The sequence below is a fragment of the Ochotona curzoniae genome, unplaced genomic scaffold (genome assembly GCF_017591425.1).
Source record: "Ochotona curzoniae isolate NIBS_2020 unplaced genomic scaffold, NIBS_Ocur_1.0 contig_1129, whole genome shotgun sequence".
NCBI classification, from domain to species: domain Eukaryota; kingdom Metazoa; phylum Chordata; class Mammalia; order Lagomorpha; family Ochotonidae; genus Ochotona; species Ochotona curzoniae.
In genome coordinates this window covers 73,921-98,800 of record NW_024464958.1, presented here as the reverse complement: position 1 = coordinate 98,800, position 24,880 = coordinate 73,921, and the positions used below count along the sequence as shown (strand labels likewise).

Below are 24,880 nucleotides of genomic sequence, written 5' to 3'. Positions count from 1 at the left end.
ATACATATATAACATATTTATGCATCTCTATAAATGTACACATATTTAATGAGATCACCTTTACTACTATTTTCATTCATATTTGAGTGTTCCTGGTGTGAGTCTACATATATATGTAACATGGGTATGGTCCATTTGGGTTCAGGTACTGGCTCAGATATTATTAATGACTGGATTTAGCCCAATTCTTTTTGTATCTTTCAGAAGCGGCTAGGGAAGAAAAAGTACATGAATGGAGTTTTAGAATCAAATAATTTGCATCATAATGAAACCAGAAGGGGGCATGTAGGTCAATTTCTTATTGTGAAACACGTTTCACATTGAATAATCCTCCCCATTTTCACAAATTCCCTTTTCCCAGAATTCAAACCATAATGAATAGACAAGGCATTCATACACATTGCAAATGCCATGGTAGTATACCTATTTCTTCTTCTTTGACTAGTAAATATGTGGTGTTTTAAAAATGTTCACCCTCTGCCATATCTGAATTAGCTGTTTAGTCCAGTTAAAGTGAGAATTTCTCTGTTGTTACTGGTACAGTGTGGCTCATCTTCCCCAAACTCATGTAACTGTCTGAACAAATCCTCAAAACACAGGTAAACAAACAAACAAAGTGCTCCTCAGAGGATGGACTTTGTCTCTTTAACATTCAAACCTTCACAGATGCATCGGATGCACAAATGTTTGGGTGACGTAAAAGTACTGATTGCAATGGTCATTGCTGTGTATGGTGAGCTAAACCTCAAGTTGTGGCACCAGCATCCCATGTGAGTGCAGGTTGGTGGCCTGGCTGCTCTACTTCTATCCATTTCTGTTTACAGTCTGAGAGAGAAGCAAATCATGGCCCAAATTCTTGGACCCCTGCACCCACGTGGGGCACCCAGGAAACTTTCCTGGCCCCTGGCATCAGATTTGTTTAACTCCATCTACTGCAGCCATTTGGGGAGTGAACTATTGGATGAAAGATCTCTGCCTCTTCTTCTCTCTACCTAATTCTGCCTTACAAAGGAAAACAGAATAAATCTTTAAAACAAACAAACAAACAAAAAGAATACTGATTACAGCAGGCAGGTGATTTCCATCAAATGTGCAAATCCTGCTTATAGAGGCAATGGGTACAAGTTCACCTAAGAAATAATATGAGAATATTTTCAACAGTTGAAAAAACATGGAGATAAAGAGAAGTTGATTTTGGTGGATTTTTTAAATCCCTGTGTGTTCATCATTAACTCTTTCATGAAAAACAAAAAGAAAAAGAAAAAGGCTGGGATTTTAAAACTTGGCTGCCAAAAGCAACTCATCTTTCACTCTCAGCATCCACCAACTCTTAAAAATGCTCTTACCCAATTTATGTGAATTCAGAGACAATGAAAAGAACTTTGACACTAGTTTTTAGATGAAGATGCCCAATCCAATGATTAGTCCCACACCTAATGATTAGTCCCACACCTCTGTCCCATCCTGCTATGCTGTTGCTTTGTTCTGCTTCAGAACCACACTGAAAAGCACCTGCCAAGTCAACCGTGACATCCAGGAGAGCTCTGAGGTTGCAAATCCAGGGTTGGGCGACAATCCATTTAAGAAGCATGTGGCCATCACATAGAGTGATCAAGCCTGATACTGTTAGGGTAATTCTCCAATGATTAATGAAAACCCGTAAATTCCAGGGCTATCCTGATGTCAGTGGCTCTAACTCAACATGTGCGTTACATATTTAACTTGGAGGCTTAGCTGTGGAACATGTCATTTCTTCAGCTTTGACATCACAAGCATTGAGAGAATATATTAAGGAGAATAATGGGATTTGTGTGTCACCTTTGTTCTGGGAGCTCCTCTCCTTTTCTGATTATCCTGGCTTCCCTGGCACTGGCCTGTAGGAGCCTCTCTTTTTTTCTCCTTTTCCCTCCTCTCTCTCTCTCTCTCTCTCTCTCTCTCTTTTTTCTTTCTCAAGGATACCTGCAAGTGGAAATGCTCTTGCAATATGTTCAGATTCCTAAACTTGGGCAGTTATTCTATAATGTAATCATGTCTGCTAGAGCTTGGACTTCCAGTATTAAAAAATGCTGCAGCCTTAAGATCAAAAATTTGGGGGGACGGCACTACCCACTCATAGTGAACTGTTCAGCTCAGTGACCTAAGAAACAGCTGTGATGTGGGAGAACTTATCTCCTCATCAGAAAAGGAAAAATACTCCACATGCTCATGATTGTTTTTGAAACTCTTAGTGTACAGCCATCCAGGAGTCCTGTAAGGAGATCTGCCTACTTCATATTTAAATCTTTACAGAATTGAAATACCAGAGGATTAAGAGTGGGTCTAATTGATATAGTGTGTGTACATATTTGCTTTGCGCTGGAGTTTATGATAGACTAGCAGGGCGGTATTTGTTGTCAGCCACTGCTCATTGTATCAGGACATTCAGAGAGAAAGCACATCCAGTTATATTCAACCAAATATCATGGATCTATTGTGCTGATAAAGTTTTAAAAATTATGTAAAAATGTGGGCCTGGGGCAATAGCATAGTGGTTAAAGTCCTTGCCTTGGATGCGCTGGGATCCCATATGGGTGCTGGTTCTAATCCCAGCAGCCCTGCTTCCCATCTAGCTCCCTGCTTGTGGCCTGCGACAGCAGTTGAGGATGACCCAAATCTTTGGGACCCTGCACCTGTGTGGGAGACCCAGAAGAGCTCCTGGCTCCTGGGTTCAGATTGGCTCAACTACAGCCATTATGCTCACTTGGGGAGTGAAGCATCAGATGGAAGATCTTCCTCTCTGTCTCTCCTCTTCTCTGTATATTTGCCTTTCCAATAAAAATAAATAAGTCTTTAAAAATGTATAAAAATGTAACATAAAAACTCAGCATTTCCAAGCAGAACCAAGTTTAAACTCAACCCTGCTATGCCGTGCTACCTCTGGGAGGCACACATTTGTCTCCCATGAAGGGGAGGCAAAGCTGAACAAGCACTGTTTTCTGAGTTCACTGGGGAAGAAAGAGAACCTGGAAATACCATGTCAGGTATAGAGTTCACCAACATGGAAATGAAGGTGGTGCTCATACCTTGATAGGATTGGTCCCTTTCCAGAGGGAGCCTGCTTTGAGCACTGCTGATGCCAGCTTTGCTCCTCCGTGAAAGGAGAGCATAAAGGGAACAGGCCTGTTGAGACTGATATGGCCTCTGCCTCTTCAGCAACCAGCTACATGGCTCCTGTGGTGTCACACTGGGCAGCAGTCACAAGAATGAACCCTAGAGGACGCTCCTTGGGTATGGGATCTTTTTGGGTGAAAGAGACAGGCAAAATGGACTGGAATGACCAGCTCCTGCCTCAACCTACTTTCACAGGACTTCTGCCTGGAGAACGGATGCCTGTCTTAGAACAGAGTTCCAGGATGTTGTCTAGGTTACATCTCTCTCTTGGTGATGTATTTCAACTTAGAGAGAAACTGTCTTGAAAATATTTGCAAAAGAAAATTTTCTTCCAGTACAACCTTTTCCTGGCATATCAGAGAAAAGCAGAGTTGTTCTAACTGCAATGAATGTTATGGGAGCCACATATTTGTGTCTCTTCATCAGCCCTGAGCACTCTTGGTCATGGATTCCTTTAAGCAAGACTTGGAAAGCCCAGCATTGGAAGAAAGTTGGTGACTGAAGATAAATGTCCCCACGAGAGACATGTGGGTGACAATCATATGACTCAGGAATTCCTCACAGGTGAGTATGAAAACCAACGATTGACTTACAAGCAATGTATGACTAATGGCCTAACTGTCAACATCTATATAAGAGGCCGATGATGAGTGTTCTCCTAGCTGAATGGATAGGAGAATTCAGTGAGGCCATGTGTGCTGTGACCTTGGCACAATGTCAGTGCTTGAGCAATGTAATTACTCCTTCTATGGCAGATAGTACTGCTATTGTTGCTGATATAAGCTCAACTTATTATCTAAACTTTTTTGGAGAAAGTTTCATGAAGGTCTGTATCTGGGAAAGAATCAAGCATAAATTAGTGCTGGAGAAGAGGACCACTGCGCTCCCCAGTGATGAATGGCCTGTGCCAGCAATGAGACAAAACTTCTTGGGGAGATGGAGGTCTTTGCCTACCTCCCAGCTTCCAGCAATGTTGAGCATGCATGGCGAAGCAACCCGAGCATTTATGAACATATCCCAGAGCCACTCAGCCACTCTAGTTGTTTTATTAGGAAACAATCAGTATTCTCTTCTTGCTTGGGGTTGTTTCTAAATGATAAGACTGAGTGGGTGGAGGGGAAATTAGTCAAGATCAAATGATAGTCAGAAGAGTAATAATTGGAGACTTGGGCCTGCTCTTGTGTTCTTTCTTTCCATGTGGATGATATGGTAGGAAGGTCCATTCTTAAAAGGTCAAATAGAGGTGTTGGCACCATGTATACCAGGCTAAGCTCCTGCAAATGGAAGCCAGTTAATGCCCTGGGTTGCTTCGCTTCCAATCCAGCTCCCTGATTTTGGGCTAGGAAATCAGTGCAGGACAGCTCAAGTCCTCAGTCCTCTGCACCCACATGGGGAACCTGGAGGATTATCCTGGCTTCCAATTAGCTCAGCTCCAACCATTATGGCCATCTGGGGAGTGAACCAGCAGATGGAAGACCTCTGGCTTTCCTTCTCTCTTTCTCTAGAAAAAGTTAAATAAATCTTTCTAAAAACAATAGAAAGCACAAATAAATCCAGTAGAATATGCCTATAGCAAAAGGAACAGAATTAGGCAGAGCATTTACAGACTGTCAACAATGGTTGCTTCCATTCTTTGTTGCAGCAGCGTTAATGTGAATTCATTTTGCAGCATGATCCTTCACTTATGCTTGAGTAGCTAGAACAGAAGTCCAATGGCCTAGTGAGAGATTTAAAGGTCCTATTAGTGTCCTTAACAGGGATGCTGCCTTGTCCCTTGGGGGTTGCCATCCCCAAACTCTGCTTCAATTGACCAAGTGCCAGTGCTAACTCAGGCCCCCTACTAGGGTTTACTCAGCGCAAGCTGTTGATTCAATGTGAGGTATACCCACATATAACAACCTCTATGTCAGTCCACACTATGTGGTTGCTTTTCTGTCTTGCACATGTCGCCACAAGGCCTCAAATTGCAAAGACTTTATATGATTCATTTTGTTTTCCAGCTTAAACAAAACAAAACCTTTCACTGGGCAGACTGGGGAAGATGCAGCCCTGCTCGAACTGCCCGAGCCAGCAGAACCCTGAGTTGATGGGCAGGCTGAGGACAAAACAGCCATTCTCAGACCACCCTAACCAGTAGAGGGATGGGGAGCCTTGGGCCCAGTGCTGTAACCTCCTGCCGTAAGAGCAATGCTCTTTAGTCTAGGTGTTGTTTTATGGGCTGTTGTGTGGAGTGTGCTCATTTGTTTTCATTTCCATTCTTTCAGCAGGTATCTGTCCTTCCTGCCTGATTTGCTTCAGTATGTTCCCCTTTTAAGTTAGTGTCAAAAACCTTTCCCCCAATGCCATGGTGTTGGGAGATGGGAAGCAGAGCCATCTTCAGCAGACGAATGTCCTTATGCTGGGAGAGTACAAGTTTTCTTGGAGTGGGTGTCTGAGTAAAAGGTTGAGTTTGATATCGAGGCCCTCCCCTCTTTGTCTCTCTTACTCCCCCCCCCCACCTTTTTGCCTTCTTCCATGTTATGACCCAACACCAAGCCCTTAAATATCATGCCAAGTAGACATGGTGCCATGCGTTTGGACATCCCAGCTTCCAGGATGAGGAGGAAGGGATGCACGCAATCTCCTATTGTTTTATCAATTTCCCAGTCTCAGCTACAGCAACACTGCACAGACTGAAATGCTGCCCTTCTGCCCAACTCCAAATGAAATCTGTGACTTTGCTCTTGCCAGTGTGGGCAGGTCTGATTTAATTAAGTCTTCAGCTTAATTTAAGGCATGAATCTGTCTGCCACTGAACAATCTAAAGAGAGCTGGGACCTTAAAACCATCTCATGCCAACAAGTTAAGATCACCTCAAGTCACCTGACACAGCAGTCGTTAATTCCAGGCAAGCTAACTGACATATCAGGAACAGAAAATAGGATGGTGCAACGGGCTTTCTGTCAGAGCCACCTCCCCACCAAAGTCACCAAACCCTCTTCTCTCCAGCAGATCCCTTTCTCCTGCAGTCTAGGTTGAGTCTTGTTTAACCCTTTAATAACTCTGAAGTAACTCTGGTAACCGGCTTGGTTAGTGCTAACTATACCTGAAGTACAGGATTCTGCATCTGAGAGCTCAGTGAGATCCATGATACCTCCAGCACAGCTGGGATGCATAGCACTCCTAACGAGTACCAGATGGCATTGATGTCCAAGGGATATTTGTATGCACCAGCTGTGTTCCTCTCACTTGTGTATGCTGTGCTCAAGGCGTGCCTTCAGCTTAAGAACAATGTTGTTTCTATATGGGGTTTCCAAACAACAATGAACTCATCGTCTTATGCTCGGTCCTTCGCAAACCTGAACACCTGTATATTGATGCTCAGCCATTTTGCAACCCTTTCCACAAATCTGAGTAGGAGGAGAAAAGAGGATGTTCGTTTATAGGAGTTAAATGCAGTCATCCACAAATGGTTATATGTGTGTTATCTTGGGGTAGTCAAATCCAAAATCTTTGAATATCCTTGGCTTGCTGCCACCTCATTGCTTCTGCCTGGGGTATGTCTTGTGTGAGAGGTCTGCATGACCTGTATCAGGTCTTCTGATTTAGAGCTTCATTCACAGGTAGCCTCTCCTGGCCATGTATTATAACCTACACCCTTTTGCCCCATCCCTACGACTCCCAACTAACATTTCCTTAGACCTGTGACTGCTTGTTACTTAGGATGTTCTTGCCAAACTCCTCCACTTGGTGCAAACTCTACATGGTGGAGATGTCTTCTTGTTTTATCACTACTCTAGACATCACACATTGTGCAGTGTAAAATTTCACTAGGCATTTGTAGGATGATGAGTTATGTCTGCTTATGGAAATCTTATCATGGATGAAGGTGTGTGTTTATTGCCTGAAGAAATGCTGAGAACAACTACGATGTTAAAGAAAAAATACATATGCCCGTTATATATTTGAATTAACTCTGAACCCCAGGATTTCATGATGGCCAGTTTCAGTAGGTGTTGCCAGGGTGACGCTAGGCAGAGCAGAGAGAATATCATCCAGGCTGCAATACCAAAGGCCTGGTTGTTGATCCACAGTTGAAGTGGAAGGATCAGAATTCCTTCCTCCTGGTTTTGGCTACTCTGGCTTCATGGGCATCAATTTTTTCGTGTCAAGAATGTGAACTTTTTTTTTAAATCTTTCCTTGCAGTCATGCATGGAGATGAGATGATGTACATGGATAAGATTCAGCTTTGAAGATCAGAGAGGACTTGGAATGGTGAAGTATTGTCGTCTGCCCAGCTCTAACTTACCCAGTCACCCCTCGGCCTGGGACCCCTTTTGGACCCGACTACACTTACCGTGGCCAGGAGGGAGTCCAGGAAGTTGCCAGAAAAGACGGTTCCCGCGGAAAAGGAAGTGCTAAGGAGCAGGTTGTTTTCTTTCAGGTTCCCCTCCAGCCCACCAAGTTGTTCGATAAAGTGGATGTTGGAAGGATTTTCTGCAAGGCAGATGGCAAAGAAGACACACATATTGAGAGGTTTAAAAATACAAGGACATCCACAAAACACAGGCTGATGTGGCCCCCTGGTCCAGGGACAGAGCCTCTTTGGGGTCTCTGTGGGATTGGCCCCCACTTGATGTCTCTGTGTGATTGACCCCCCACTTGGAGGCATTTTTTTCTTTTTATGCATTTTCCTCCCTTGAAATCATGCCTGCCCCACCTCCCGGCATCCGTCTGTCCTCTTAGGGACAGTTTGCCACAGCAGGTCCAAGTTGCTGCAGATCAATATTCTGGGTGCCCCATTGCTGTGAGGACGCTTTCAACATTTTGTGTGAAAATTGAATAAAATGGTAGTGATTTTGGTGCAGAACATTTGAAAATCAGGCACATTGCTTTTTTCAGAGTATACATTTTCCTTGACCATTTGATAGATCCCTTGTGTTGCTTGTCTTTCCAAACAAAGCAATTTGGGGACCAAAGGGAACATTGAGTAACTGTACTGGGGCAAAAGGCACAATAGAGGAACCTATGGTCATCCCAGCTGTAATCTTCTCACAATACAATGTCACAGATTTCCACATGTCTGCTGGGATTCCTAGAATTACTTGAGTCCAGATTGAACTGGAGCAGTACTTTGAACCACCTGGTGATCTTGTGACAATGCAAACTCTTAACTCATTCCATTTAGGGTGGGGTCTGGAAGTCCACATATCTAGCCAGCCCCCAGAAGCTATTGATGCTCCTGATTCATGCTCTATATAGAGTAGCAAGGGTTTACAGAATCATTCTAATTGAGGCTAGTGCAATGACAGCTAAATTGTTCATTTCTTTTTTTCTATCTGTCTCCAGCCTGCAACTATTACTCCATACATGGTCTCTGCCATGAATAATACTGATCATTGTTAAAAGTGAGATTGGATGCATTGGCTGCTGCCTTCCTGAACTATTGCTTCAAAAATATTTGTCCAGGGAGAGAACAGCAGATGGAAAAGCATGCTTACTCTCCATCATATAAGATTGTGATTCCCTAAACTCAGGTTCTTTTTCTATAGACTCTTGATACGGTTGTGTCTTTGCTCTCATTCATGTCTCCCTTTGGGAAGTAAGATTTGAGCAATAAGCACCAAAATGGTGATCCTCTAGCTACTCTTACTCTTGTAAAGAATATAAGATGCAAGTTTTGCTTTGTTTTGCGTTCTGGCTAGCATCCACGAGACCTGTGGTTAACTTCTTGGTTTGTTAGCAGAATGAAGATGTCAGCAGTTCACAGATCTGGCCATTGAAGTTCTTGATAATACAGATCAAAACAAACCCACTGGACATAAAGGTCAGAATACATTCTTCAATTAGAGTTGTTTATTCCTTAATCCCCTAAAGTGTTAATAAATTGGGGGGAAGTGAAACAATCTTTTTTTACCCCAAGTACAATAGTATTTTTGATAAAACATGAACAAGAGGGGACTAATCCCACCCCACCCCTCCGTATACTCAGACTTTCTTATCCTTGTGTCACCAGGATAAGAAACATGCATGGAGCTTTGTCCAAATATTGCTGTGTCATCTTATACCCATGGCCTCAACTTTTCTAGCCATGTTCCTGTAGACCTTGGTATGTTCTCTACCAAAATGCTGGCAGTCAGCCCTACAGTTGTCATATCTGTATGGCCCTTTTCAGCCATCCAAAGAACAAGTACTTGGGCTAAGTGACAGGTGAATTGTTAGGTGCAGCTATTCTTTGATTGAACTGAGATTAGAAGTCCCAAGAGAGTGAGTGGGTGTTCCTCAGGGCCAGCAAGGCAGTTAACTGATTTTCTTACAACCACTCTAATAGACAGTCTGTTTTTACTTAATGTACTTAGTATGTATATATACCTCAGAAGATAGAGATGGCCCCAAATGGAAGAAAAAATAGAAGTAATTACCAATAGGCTGACAGGTTCGGGTCATAATCCAGGAGTTTCAGATGCTCGAAGATGAATCTTAGGAATGTCTGCTCCAGAATGAGAGCGATGAGGCTAGGGTCCCACCTACTACAATGTCACCTCAAGCTCACGTGGCACTGGGACCTTCTGATTCCTCTCCAACTGCCCCTGATTTGTTTCTAAGACCAAGAGATCTGTTCGTCTATTGTTACATGGCTCCAACTCAGCTAAATCTCTGTCAGGCATTTCACTATATTACAATTCCCTGGACCAGCTTTAGAGATTGACTTTGGGTTGGCTTAATCTGTGTGGGTTGAGGGGGGGCAAGGTAATGTTCTGTAATTCTACAGTATCTTTCCCCTTCTCTTCAATGACTTACTGTGAGTAGTGAATTCTAATGGGTCTCCTAAAGACCCCTCAATGCATATTGGGTAACTTTCCTTGTATTCCCCTGCATAGCTTCCTGGCCCCAGAATTGCTGCCATCAAAGGAAGTCGAATGTTAGTAAGGGGTTGGCATAAGACAACAGCTTATTCTGTCATTGCTCACAAGAGTGTTTCCATTTTAGAGGAGCACCACTCAAAGCTGGGATTGAAATGATGCAATGAGATACCCGGGACACAAAATTTAAAAGCTTCCCAGGTGAGTGCCTCCTCAAAATCAGCGTTGGAAGATTCACATTCTTCCTAGACTTGACTGAAAGTCCCAGGATGGGTAGAAAAGTCAGTCCAGGGAAATTCTGTCAGTCTTCAGATTCATATCCTCTCCTGTTGCCTAAAACTGAGCCAGTTGTTGGTCTTCCTTCAACTCCTGGTAACTAGAAAGTAGCAAATGAAGATCTCATCTCTAACCCCAGACCTCAGAGGTGGCAGGCTTGGCCCACTTGTCAGGAACGGGTCTAGTGTAACATCCAGCAGACATTTCCAGCTCTCTGGGCTCCATTCTTGTTCCTCTGTCCTTTGACTACATGCTACAAAGAACCTTGGGACATCAGTATGCTTCAGAAGGATTTCTCCCTGCAATTTTGCTCTTGAAACATCACTTACTCAGTTCAGTGATAATGGGGATTCTTCGGTATTTTGGTCTCATCAAATCTTCATTATAGATAGTTGATCTTCTATCTATAGGCAATACAGAAAAGTCAAGGAGAAAAAACAAGATGATAAATGCCAGGAAATTAGCTTGCAGAACCTGACAAGGACATTAAAAAAAAAAACATGTTAACTTGTTGCTTTATTTTAGCACAGTCCTCTCATTTCCAAATCAAAATATATACATTATGATCACTCCTCAGTCCTTTTTGGAGAATGTTGACAAGATGTTCAAGCTCCCAAAATTCAATGATGTACAAGTCCCTAATATATATTCTTCTTATATGGCTTAATTTTCTAGATTTCTTATAAAGCCTAATACAATGGAAATAGTGTATTGTTAAGGAAACAATGAGAAGAAAAAAACATTCTGTGTGTGTTCAGTGCCGCACACCTGAGTATTTTTCCAAGTATTGTTGGTATAGTTGGTTGTGTGATTGTAGAACCTGTTGATACGGAAGGCTGGTGGTTATCTGAATTTCCTGAGCATCTCCTTTAGAGAAGTGGTGAGAGAAGGATCAGAGTGTGGTGTGTGCAAACACATGTTGGCCAAACTGCTCTTTCAATGAATGACAGCAGTGGCTGAGCCCTCTCTCAAGAGCTGCTTGCTGACATCATACCTAAGATGTGATTCTTCCCTTAGCAGCAGTAGCACTGAGTGACCACTCAGTCCAGCAGGACCCCCCCTCCCCACCCCTACTATGTCAATCTGTTTCCAGAATGCTTAGGAAATGGATTTAATCAGCAGCAGCATTCTGGAAGTACTCATGAGCCACTGCTTCCACTTCCTGCTATCACCTGTCTGAGTCTTGTGGATCCTCTCTGGCCTGCAGGGTTACTTATGGCTTTGTTTACCTCTGGAGAAGAGGCTGCTTGCTGCTCTCATAAAATGACACTGACTGTGAGCACTTGAGGAGGCTGGTGCGACTCAGTTATACATGCCTTTTTCCCTGCTTCGGATGTGATATAGTCACCCAGGCAAGGGATGAAGCATCACACATGGTTTTGTCATGCAGCTACCTGCTTGAAGAATAAGCCTGATACCAGAAATTTGCTGTTACACGAAAACTGTAGCGAGCAGAGAGATATTGCAAGCTAGGCTGCACTTAAGCACACGTTCTCTCGGTGGGAGTTATGCTTTCAACTATTAATAACTGTCCTGGAACTTCTGTGAGAGTGCTGTGTAACAGGCTGAAAATACCAGGAAAGTTCAAAATGTGTTATCAATTAAGACTCTGTTGCTTTGGAAGAAAAGGAAATACTTGGAGAGTCCTTCGCTAATTTAGGTCATTGGAAGAGGAAGGCAGAATAGGAGAAGTAGTAAATGGAGGTGAGTGACATAGGAAAGCCATACAGGTACAGACAAAAGTGAAAATGATGAGGCATTCAGGCAAGAAAGTAGAGATGGGCAAGAGGAAATCCAAAGGGAGATGTAATTTTTTACAGAAGGAGTGCTGTGTGTTGCAATATTTAACACCCCTTCATCTCTCCAAGAAATGAAAAAGTACTTCAAAAAGTTCATGGACAATGTGCATTTTGAAAAAAAAAGAAAACATTGTATGGATTTCAAGCTGTTTTTGCACCACAACAAATTTATCTCAATTCCACTTTCACATGAGATTTTTAAAGTACTCTGTGTTAATCAAAAGAACCACATGTTAGTGCAGAACAGAGCTGAATATATTTCTAATGTCCACGAAAAATTTTGAGTCATTTAACTACGCTAAGCCCCGAAGCTCCATGTGAAGAGTCCAGGCATTTGGTTCATGACAGAGCCAGCAGTTGTCCCTTATGTTTGACTAAAAACCTTCAAGATTGAGTAGACTAACACAGCTATTTAATAAGGAATAATAACTTGGTGCCAAGATAAGCAGTTCATCAGGAAATCTTACTCGTGATGGGACATGAATAACATGGGCTATTTTTCCTTTTAAAATGTGAATTTTATAGAACTTGATACCTATAACTATGCCAGATGCTCTCTCCACTTATGTTCTCAAACTTCACCCTTTCCTGTCTCCCATTCTCCTTCTCCCCCTACTTTCCTACCTCTTTCCCTTCCTTTGTCCTGAGCACAAACATCTAAAAGGCACCTGTTCCACACTAGGGTTGTGGACAGTTCCTGCTGAATCTATTTGTCATATGTTGCTATAAGCATCAAAAAAGTCTGAATTTTAAGGCAGGAATAGGGAATATTTGATACATGGTGAATATATGTTGACAGAGAGGTAAATATTTTTGAAAGATCCCTCTGATATTATCAGTAGTAGACACTGCAGGGGATAAGACGTGTGTATCTGTGACATAACCTCCATGACTGCAGTGTAGCTACACCATCTTTGAAGGTGAGGAAGTCAGAACTCCAATTCAAGTTTGGCATAACTTTTCCAGAATCATGTGGCTTGTCACGGATGAATGGGGTTTCATATCCTGACTAGTGCCAAACTCAAAGTGCATGCCTTTTCCATGGTATCTCTTTTAAAGTCCCTTTAAAATATAAGGAGATACTTCAACAGGTTTATGGATATTGGAATTAATGGTATATTTATATTAGTGTAAAATTAAACATATACATACACATGTGGGTCTTCAAAACGTTCATGAGGATGAGTATATTGAAAAAAAAACCTGCATACATTTAAAAGTCTTTCTGTGGGAAAAAGAATTTTATTAAAATCAATTTTATTTGAAAAGTAGTTCACTTTCCAAAAATCCATCCCAGCCCTGATTGGGCCTGATGAAGCAGGGGAGTGAGAAATCAGTCTAGGTTTCTTATGTAGAAGATGGTGAGCCAAGGCCCAGCAGCGTGGCCTAGCAGCTAAACTCCTTCCCTTGAACGTGCCCGGGATCCCATATGGGCTCCGGTCCTAATCCCAGCAGCTCCACTTGCCATCTACCTTCCTGCTTGTGCCCTGGGAAAACAGTCGAGGACGGCCCAATGCTTTGAGACCCTGCACCATGTGGGATACCCGAAAGAAGTTCCTGGATCCTGGCTTCGGATCAGCCTAGCATCAGCCATTGCGCTCACTTGGGGAGTGAATCATCGGACAGAAGATCTTTTTCTCTGTCTCTCCTCCTCTCTGTATATCTGACTTTCCAATAAATAAATTCTTAAAAAAAAAAAAAAAAGAAGATGGTGATCCAGTTACATGAGGCATTTCCTGCTTCCTCTCAAACATGCACTGGCAGGAGGCCAGAACTGGGAGTGCAGCTGGAACTCACACTTTGGCACCGAATCATGGGAGGTGGGCATCTCAACGAGCAGTTTGACACCTGCTACAAGGTTTGAATGGCATTTTCAGAAAAGCCTGAGATCATCTCTCCTCAGTGAGCAAACCCCTGTCTGGAGAAACTCTCCTTTGAACCTCATTTTCCGGTTTCAGTCCCCTGTCAGTGAACAGCTTTGAAAATCCAGCTTTCAGGGCCCGGCACCATATATTAGTGGTTAAAGTCCTTGCCTTGAACAAATTGGGATCCCATATGGATGCTGGTTCTAACCCAGCAGCTCTGCTTCCCATCCAGCTCCCTGCTTGTGGCCTGGGAAAGCAGTCAAGGACGGCCCAAAGCCTTGGGATCCTGCACCCGCGTGGGAGATAGGGAGGAAGCTCCTGGCTGCTGGCTTCGGATTGGCTAGCTCCAGCTGTTGCGGCCACTTGGGGAATGAATTTCCAGGAAGAAGATTTTCCTCTCTGTATATCTGCCTTTCCAAAATAAATGAATATTAAATCTTTAAAAATAAAAGAAAATCCAGGTTTCAGAATCCAGCGTTTTGATTGAATACAGATACACCCACCTTCACTGAAGGGGCTGCACAAATATTTATTTGGGTTATTCCATTGAAGGATCGTAACTGGATTTCTGTCTGTTGCTCTATTCTCTTGTAGAGCAATGGTTAATTTAAGCATGTGTCCAATCATAGCCCCAGTACATTTTACTAATGTCAATATTTTTGCTACCTAATAGCGCATGATATACCTGGAATCTTCCAGCCTTGCAGGGCGCTACTCCAAAAGCTTGCTTAATGATAGATTCCTACTATACATTTCAATTTCAGTAACACATTAAGTTGTCAGACTTAATTACCATTATATATGTACAGATTATGCCACGGATTATTCAGTTTTGTATCGAGGTTTGCCAACCTGTTCTCTGGGTGACATGACAGGGCAGTAATGAGAGCACTAGTGGAAAACCTGATGTTTTCCGGGGAGACATCCAGGAGGCCTGATGTTCTTACTGATCCTCTGGATTCTGCTATCCCTCAATCCTTAAGCTCCCCTGGCAAATCTGTGTGGAAGTCTTGGCAGCTCGGGCTTGGCTTTGTAAGTTTTTAATGGTTGTGAAGATGTGGGAAAAGCCCACTGATCTTAGAGTTGTCACCAGATATCCAATGGCAAAGTCTCTGACACTGTTGACATGCCTTTCCTTTTTGAGAGAAAGGGTTTGCTGCTCTTATCCATGGATTCACTTCCTAGAAGCCTACAATAGCCAGGGTTGGCATGGGAATTCAATTCATTCCTCCAATGGAGGGAAGAGGGATCCAATTATACTTGAGTAATGCAGTTTGCATTGGTGTGAAGCTAGCAATGGCAGCAGGAGCCAGGGATGAAGCCTGGAGAGTACAAAGTGGAGTACTGGATTCTTACTCACTAAACTGAACACCACATCCCACTTTTGTACCATGTGGAGTTGTCTTTGGCAGTATAAGAGGTTTATCAGCATCTCAGACGTCTCCCTGCTAGATAAGCTATCAATTCTTCAATTGTGATAGCCAAAAGAATGATCAAAAGACATTAGGTGACAAAATCGCACCTGCATGAGAACCACAGAGCTACAGAAAGGGAATGAAAACTGTGCATCAACCAGCATCTTCTGAAGCACACTATCAAAGATGTTTTCTACCTTCTGGGAGAATCCCACCTGTTATACTTCAAATTCTTGAAAGTGTTCACATTTCTATCCTGAAGCTGGGATAGAAGAGGAATATAGACATGAAACAGGAAGAAGGGCAAGGGGGCCAGACACGTTTCTCTAGAGAATGAGATTGTGTGCTAACAAACTCTAGCTAGATTCCTTCATCAGCAATTGTAACTGGAAAAATGCATGTGCTTTTCATGTCTCCTTGAAATAGGCTCACAGTCTGGCCGTGGCTTTATATTAGGTAAACAGACTTGATGATTTTTGCTAGATGGGTCATTGAAGCCTCTACAGACCTGTATTATTTCTACACAGAAAGGAAAATCCCCACCTCAAGGAAGTGTCACAAAGCCTGCCTATGCTGTACAATGCTCCTTCATCTGTTCTTTTCATCTTTGGGAAAAGCACCTCTTCAGACTGTACTACCACTCAAATACTACAACATCACATTCCTTTCTGTTCGCAATCCTCTCCTCACGCCACCATCCCCACCATCACATCTCTTCTTCAACCAAGCCCATCATTTATTCTTGCATCTTCTGGCCTGTGCCGGAGTACCTGACACGGATTACAAAAGCAGTCTGTATCTGTTAGAGGAAGGCATGTTAAAAATTGCTAGGTATAAAGGAAACCAGAGTTAGAATCATGGGTTTATGTCTTTCTAGCTGATATAGGAGGTGAGGTTTCAAAACGAATCATAGTGGGAAGCCCTCTACTCACACTCATCATTAACTAAATGGTTTACAGTGTTGTCAGTTCATCCTGGACTTTTGTGTGCAAATTTTCATGTGTACATGGATAATTTTTTTCCCTTACAGTAGATACTTCTTCTTTGTCCCATTATGGAGAGTCACAACATGCATAAGCGTTTGCTTGTAAATTATGTACAAATATGAACAGTGACCCAAGTAGCTGAACTAAGGCTTCGTGTGGCAGAATGCAACAGCATGTTTTGGGAGCCTCTGATGTTTTTTGTTTTTGTTTTGTTTGTTGTTTGTTTGTTTTAGTTTGGTTTTGTGCAGCACTTTGTCAGCCACAAAGAGCTGCTTTGCAAAGGCTATGACACCCTGAGACCCTGGATACTGAGTCAGGTTTGATTGCCTGGTGAGGGTGTGCCTAATCTTGTAGCAGTTTTTGTTCAACAACTGTAGTCCCATGCTTTCGTGGAATCAAAATTTATAACTTATATATCTGTAAGATCCAATGAGAACTGATTTATAATGAACACAACAATTGCTCTGCTCACCGATATTCAAATAACAACAGAAATAATAATTGTTACAACTCTGTGAACTTTCTTTCTAACGTAGGAAAACAATACTGCATATAACTCCTTACGGTTTTGCCTCTTAGTACTAAATTATAGGGCGATGTAGTATTACAATCCTGCTACAGAATTGCAAGAGGTGGGCAGGGTCTTAAAGGAAATCCTTTTCAGGGAAAAGATCTTGATTGTTCAACCTCTTTCTCCCCTGTGTTTCAAGCTCATTAGAGACAAGTTTTCCTCCTTGCCTATTCCATGTTTTCTAGCATCTTCCTGCCACAAGTGCTGCTCTGACCTGTCGTGGTGTGGGCACTGGTGCTGACGCGCAGGGATCCGATGTTCAAGGTAGCCATGATTGCCTCTGTGTCTACCTGAATCTTGCTGCTGGACGGCCTGGAGGGGGGTGATAAGATGGCACACATGGAGCAGTACTCTATGTTGGCCACACGCAGGTCTGCAGGGTAGAGTGCCGATCCCTAAGGAGAGAGAGATGGTTGTAGGGACAAGTTTGTCAGGTGGTGGACTTTGTTTCCCGGCTCAGGGGACTGATGGGTGGCTTGATGCAAAGCCCTTCAGCCTTCACTGGTTTGATTTTTGTAACTTATTTAGCTGCTATCTGACACAGTTTTCCCTATCATTTGTTAGCAGCTGTGTGTAAGTTTCTCAGAGTCAATGTGTATCTATCCACTTGTCCATCTAGATAGATTTCTAGAAGTTTCAGAACAGTTTCTGGTACTCAACATGTATGACACAAAGGCAAGTTATTATTACTATTATCATATCAATGCTAGTACTATTGTATTATGTATTATATTATTACAAACATTCACAATTATGTGTGGTACACTTACAGGCATAACATAAATCTGTGGGAAATTCCGAAGAAACCGCCATTCTTTCTGCATATAATCCAGAGACCCGATGAACACAATGTCCTTCAGCTCCCGCCGAGTGTAGTTGCTTGCTCTCAAGGGCATTACAAAGTTCCGAAGACCCATCAGTGTGGAGTGATTGTCCCCAAAGACACATGCGACGATGTGGTTCCGAAACTTGAGTTTTGATTTACCTGAGCGTTTCTAAGCAGAAGCATGTTAGAATGTGATCACTTTCAGTGTTTACCCTTGAAATCTGTTCCATCACATATCATATTCTCTCTTTCCACCTCTGCCTCCCTTTCTTCCTCACTTCTTTCTTTTTCCTTCTCTCTCCCTTCCTTCCTTCCTTCTCTTTCTTATTTACTTAAAAGTAATTGAATACTGGCAGCTTCACATGATTCAAATTGATACACTAAACTGATTAAACAGATCCAATTGAGGAAATTCATTTTGCAAAGTACACAAAAAAATGTCATGGCTATGAGAATTCTATTTCATCCTAAACATTTGAATATGCCTTATGTGAAACATTGCATATTAATACATGCCCCCTGTACTTTTAAGCTGAAAACAATACATTTAAATTAGGTGTCTCCCAAATACTTCTGTAGGGGACTTATGGCAAACCTATGTCTGGTTTCCTTCAGTGATTGGACCACTCACCTCAGGATGTAATAAAAGAGAGCACCCAACTTGGAGGGGGTGGAATTTCATCTTGTATTCTTAAACTACCCTTCCCTTACGACTGAACAAAATGCCTAACCTTTCTTATCACCAAGTAGTTATTTTTAAATGGTAAAACACCCCTCCCATCGGTGAAAATGAACTCATAAGCTGAAAACATTGTATAGGCCACTCTTCACATTTTGGGTATGTACATTGACAGATTGAACGAACACAAGATTATAAACCAAAGAAAACTAAAATGGGTCTGTTCTCAACACATACGGACTTCTTTTTCCTTGTCATTATTCCCTAATACAGTTAATACCTATTTCCATGGAGCTTACATTGTAGTATTTATAAGTGATTTATAAGTAATGGGTATTTATAAGTAATCTAGAAATGATACTAAGTATCCAAGCTTGTGTGAGTTAGTTACTACTGTGCCATTTTATTTAGGGAACTTGTGCTGCTGTGTGTTTTAGCATACCCTGGAAATTTTGAGACATACCACCACAAAAATCAAAGGAATACCATGCTCAACACATGAATTAACTTAATTCAGTGTAAATCTCACTGAATTTCTAGCTCTTCAAAGGACCTGGAAGCTTACACAGGAGAAATGAAATGGATTTAAATTTCATGTAAGGGCATCTTATGCCTTTCCAGGTACATAAAATTTTAGAATATTTCCCATGGATCTATGATGTTTCCCTTGTTGATCCCCAAGTAGGTTTTCCTGATTGCAATTGTCAACATCTTTCAGGATAAGTAAGTAACGTGTGACATTTCAAACATTAAAGTGGATCAAATTAGTGTTTACAGGGAACTCTTGCTTAGTAAACTATTGAATCTCCCTGTGAAGGGAAATAAAGATACCTGTCTAGAGACCCTTCCTATACAGTGGTAGAATCTTAACCAAATCTATTAAATAATTCTTTCTAGCTATTCTGATTAGACTTTACATGAATAATGAAGCCTCTAATCGTATTTAATGCAGTGTTTGAAATCCACCAACTGTTCTTCTGAGTGGAGATAAACAATTAAAAACAAGATCTACAGTGGAGTGTGCTGATGGGCACAGCTCAGGAGGCAATTTTGCACAAAACTATGTCACAATTTTAAAAGATGGTGCCTTTTATAAGAGAATGATGTCCTATGTGTGCAAAAGTACCCCAGATCAACCATTTCCAGTTGACTTTCCTGCAGAAAAATATCCAGCTCAAAGACTCCCTGTACTTTGCAATATAGACATTCCTCCCATAGGGATAAAAGTTTCGAAGTCTTAGTTTTTCTAAAGCAAGAAGCCATTGCTTAACTTTACCAGTCAGCTGCCATCCTGAACTAATTCACATCAAATTTAATAAGGGGAATAGCTGTCATAGAGATCTGTGTGCCTAGTCAATATGAGCTAATACAAGGTCTGCTCTTTCCATGTGTTAACCTCTTGGGAGCCTCAGTCTGCAACCAACCTCCCAAACTTTCTGAAGCTTTGCCTTGCACTGAAATTGTGTTTGGCCTTCTTAATGGATATTGATTCTGTGTACTTTACCATAGAACATTGCTGCTAATATGCTGAGAAAAATGATGAGTTCCTATAGCCCTAATAGTTTTTCTGTTGATACGACAGCTCTGTTGATACTATCTGCTTCTGATCAAATGAGTGATTGTCATGTCAAAAAAAAAAAAAAAAAAGGAACTGGATCACATTCTGTTAAGACACAAGGACACAGACCATGATTCACAAAGAGTGTGTGTGTGTGTGTGTGACAGGAAAAAATGAACTAAACTGATTTTGGAAGGAGAAATGATGAGGATGATTTATTGCTAATTATTGCCATTATCTGAAATTAGCCAAAGATGAGAAAATGAATTGTCACTCACACAACATGGAATGGGTCATTACTGTTAGTTGGATTTACTAAATATTTCTTGTGAAGTAAACACCCAAGATTATACTTAAGTTTTTAAATCTGGGAAAAAGCACATATGGGGTTTCAGAAAATTGGTGTCAGAGCCTAGATTAGGTGAGCAGGCTTTGAAAATCCCAGCTGTTGCTATTCCCGTAAACTGAGTGAGTTCACCTCTTTTAGACAGAGATAGGCTGTATCAAGATTGTATGGGCCTGAAAAGTGAAGCAATTAAGAAACACTTTCTTGGTTAATGTATTAACTAAAAATACAGCATTAAGGAAAAGCCAAGTTTAACTATGAAAAGAAGTCCAAAAAATTCAAACCAATAAATTAGAGAAATGTGCATTTACTTTAAAACAGAGCAAAGACTATTCAGTCCTTGAAAGCTGCGCATTTCTTGTGTGCTTTCAAGTTTGTCAGATTCACTAGCAAATTTCAGGAGAGCATGACTCTGTAACTGATTCAGCTGACATGTAAAAAGGAGAAATAAACAGATGAGGATATCTAGTTGCATTAAACCCAGAGTTTGTTGAATACCACATATGTTGCATACCACTTATGTACCAAGGGAGGTATGAATTTGTCCTATCAAATTCACAGGTGACAGAGAAATGACAGATGGCCATGAGAGAGCATTTAACCAGAGATGCTAGGTGCTATCCTGAGTGTTGATGAGAGATGACCTACCAAGATCACCTTTTCCAGAGCGACTGCTTTGCACCAGTGGAACATGCCGCTGCTGTCCAGCTGCTCATTTTCTCTCTCCACATCACTGAGATAAGTCCTAGGCAGAGAGAAGGCCAGAATTCATGTGAGAACATTTGGGGCTCCACATAACAATGCCAGGATGTCAACCTCATCATCAGAGCCTTGGCCCAAGGTAGAATCAAAACAAACAAACAAACAAACAAATAAACAAAACATAAGGAGAGTGATGTCTGGGTTGTGAGACTCCAGAATAAGTTTTCATGAAGGGCAACAGAAGCCGAATGACCAGACCCAGTCATGGTTAAAGAACATCTTAGTACTTTAAGCTAAACCCTCTTTTTAACTTACACAATGTGTACTTTGACAACCATTATGTCTGCTCTTAACATTGCTGCCATGATTCTATGGTGGGAATCATGACTAGTTTGTGGCACTTCCATGTAGAACTGAACAGGCAGTGACAGAATCATCACCGGAGACCTCCCTATCCTTAACCTATTTTCTATTCCCAAGTCTCTTCCAGATCTTTGGCCTTAAGTCCCTATTGAAACCCCCTTACATACCAAATGCATTTTGCCCTCCTGACAGTTTCTGTCACTAGCCTCCTCACTGGAGCTTGGACCTGGCTCCATCCTGACCTAGGTCCTGACAAAAATTGTCCACATGACCATCACACACTGCTGCTAGGCACAATGCTGCTCTGCAATAATTTTAATCAAATCATTAGATGACATCTCAAAAAGCGATACAAATGCTAGGGCATACACATTTGAATTTGGGGGGAAACTGAATTATCCCTCTGGAGTCACAGAAAGTTCAGGGTTAGAGATGTCAGAGGTACATCCGGGGAATTCTAGACTCAGGCGGGAGAAGAGCCTCAGAATCCCAGGATATCTAACATAGCATCATGTGCTCCCAACCCACACTGTATTCAACAACCTTCAAAGAGTCCATGCATATCATGAAAACATCTGTGCATAGATTTCCACATTTCTTTGCTTCAAAATAAGTTATCCTTCCCATATATTTTTAAATTTCCCTTTTATTTTACTCAGTTAAATAGGCATCAACCGCATACAGCTATTCAAATCCTTGTTACATCTATCACCTGGGCCAGAGGAAGGGAAATTACCTTCTCTCCATCAGCAGCCAGGGGATTAGAGAGCCACTGGAGAATCAAGCTCACACTTCTAATCACTACTGGCACAAAGTGACTGGTAGCATTGCAGCATACATCTCATTGGGCAGAACTAGTCATATGGCTTCTGCTAACTTTATGAGGGCTGGGGAGCATGGGAAGCAATAGACAAATCCGGTGAGCATTTATTTCTGCCAGACACTGTCAGTGCTACAAATCAAAGAACTACCAAATTGTAGAGTTGGCAGCTTAATACGATGCTGAGGTTGAGACTAGCCATTTTCACAATAGCCCTTTCAGTTAGTCTCTTGTATATGGACAGTTTGATGGAGCCATTGGACTGATTTGGTTCCATGAAATTCCAATGCTGGCAGAGGTGATGAAGGGCCCCTGCATGATGCTTCAGCCTCTCTCACAGCTCGGGTCATTGTGTGCATGGGTGATTACTTGACCTGCTCTGCACATATAGCATAAACAAGAAACAAACCTGCATGATGTTGAGCTGCCAAGATCTCAGAGATTTCCATAGCACAAATCTACTGTAAAACCCTTCCCCCAAAATACTTTCCAAGGCATATTAGCAACAGAAAAAGTCCTTATGAAATGTTTCTGTTGTCAAATAAAATCAAGGGGACATGGTCCCTCTTGGAAATTCACACTGTGCTTTAGCAAAGGAAAGATTCTAAAAAGTCTCACAATAAAGACAATAAATCACATAATCCAGCATACCAGGAGCTCCTCTGGCCACAAGAGCTTTTACTTATCTGCCTCTATGCTTATTTCTTTCTTTACGTTATTCACATATTTAAAAATATCTGTCATTGTTCCCAAAACATCTTTTGGTGGCATTCTGTGCTATGTCACCAAATCCAGCCCTGGCGGTGGGCAGCTTGTGAGAGCTCTCTCCTGTGACTCTTTGCTTCACCTCCTAGGAGAAGCACAACCTTTTGCTATCCAAGTTTAACGATTAGGGTTTACTCCTTGGAGCTAAAACACCTTGTTACTTAGCACTTCATCTGAAGATATCATGCTTAGAAAGTGGTCAGCAAATTTGTTTTCCCCAGTCACCTTCATTTCTAATTTGCTATCATAAAGTCATAGTTTCAGGCAAAATAAAGTTACTCAAAGTGAGACACAAGTATCAGACATAAGCTTGTGGGACAGGAAGAGGAACAAAGCAGGGAAAAGTTCTTGGAAACACTGAGAAGGTAATTTTCTCCTCAGATCAGCCAAGGTCATGATGCAATCCTTTATCTTCTTCTGCACTTAAGGCCTGCCTATACATTTAGTAGATTTAGTGAGCTCTTGCCCTTTATCTAACTGCAAGATATTGCAATATCTGCCTTGATGTCAGCTTGACTGAAATGTCTTATTCTTCCTGCTTATTGTGCCACACATCCGGTGGTTTAAACAACCATAAATCATGAGCCTATAATCTTTGATGGTGCTGGGAATTTTGTATCTTTCAGGCAACAACTATCTTCTGTCTGGCAACTTTGTACATAGCAAAAATGTGAGGCAGTACATGTCTGTCTTGAAAAACCTGATTGATTGTTGACTTTGACCATTGCTTTTAGTCATATGGGAAAAAAATAGAGAAATCACCAAACTTGTGACTCTAAGGGAAGATTAAGTAGTCACTTTTTCCCACTGTATCCTGCTTCATTTCTTCCCTTCTAACTCTCTTTCTTTCCTCTCTCTTTTTCTCACACACACACACACACACACACACACATCTGTAAAACCTGCACATACACACCACAGTCAAATAGAAGAATCTGAGTCTAATCTAATGTCACTTTTCTGTGTTTGTTGGTTTGACATAATTTTTTTTAACCTGTTAGAGAAAAAGTTTCAAAAAGCAAATGCTGTTAGATTGTTTCTTTTCTCCTAATGAAGCAGCATCTGACAAGCCAAAGAGGATCTTGTGAACTCCAAGAAATAGTCAGGACCAATCATGGAAGGATCTCCAGAGGAAGAGGGTGCAGTCCCTTTTCTAGGTTGGGGAGATCTTTGTGGTCATTTCCTGTGCCATGAGCTGCCATCTGAGCTGCCACTCAGCAGCGTCGCCAGCCATCCCTGCTGAGTTCACCCTATTGGATAAAATGGGAGCACATCTATCATGATATCTCATGGGACATGATGCATGAAGATATTTCACCAAGTTTGAGTTGGGGATAGTTGCAGCATCATGATGTAGCCGGTAGAACTGCCACCTGTGACACTGGCATCCCAATTTTTGTCCTTGCTGCTCCATTTCTGATCCTGCTCCCTTGCAAATGAACCTGAGAAAGCAGCAGAGAATGGGCCAAGTTCTTGGGCCCCTGCCACCCATGCTTCAGCCTGGACCAGCACTGGCTTACTACACTCACCTGGAGAGCTTTTTCTCTCTGGTTGTAGTTGTTCCCTTCAAATAAAAAAATCTTAAAAAAATACCTTGTGGAAAAGGAAAATGAAAACATAAATTTATTTTGATGGCAAACTTTTAGAAATCCACATGTAATTTTTTATATATATAACACACATTTCCTGTGAACTTCTGAAGGATCATTCATATGACCAGGTTTTATTTTTTAAAGTTTTTTATTCCTTTTAAAGGGTCTCTCTCTCTCTCTCATCTCTCTCTCTCTCTCTTATATATATATATATATATATATATATTATATATATATATCCTGGCCCTCTTCCTTCATCCAGAAAGGCGGAGCAGATGGAAAGAGCAAGTACCTTATCAAGAAGGTTGCTTCAACACAGCGTAC

The 24,880-nt window shown here is 41.7% G+C and overlaps 1 protein-coding gene across 1 annotated transcript in view; it reads right to left on the bottom strand.

The window, feature by feature from the left end:
* The window catches only part of LOC121166901 (potassium channel subfamily U member 1-like), a 92,940-nt gene that overhangs the window by 5,717 nt on the left and 62,343 nt on the right, over nucleotides 1-24,880 (bottom strand). The window contains 6 exon segments of the mRNA XM_040996236.1: nucleotides 7,488-7,627; nucleotides 10,599-10,666; nucleotides 11,799-11,808; nucleotides 17,105-17,300; nucleotides 17,676-17,900; nucleotides 20,963-21,059. Of these exon segments, the coding sequence (XP_040852170.1) occupies nucleotides 7,488-7,627; nucleotides 10,599-10,666; nucleotides 11,799-11,808; nucleotides 17,105-17,300; nucleotides 17,676-17,900; nucleotides 20,963-21,059 (736 nt within the window).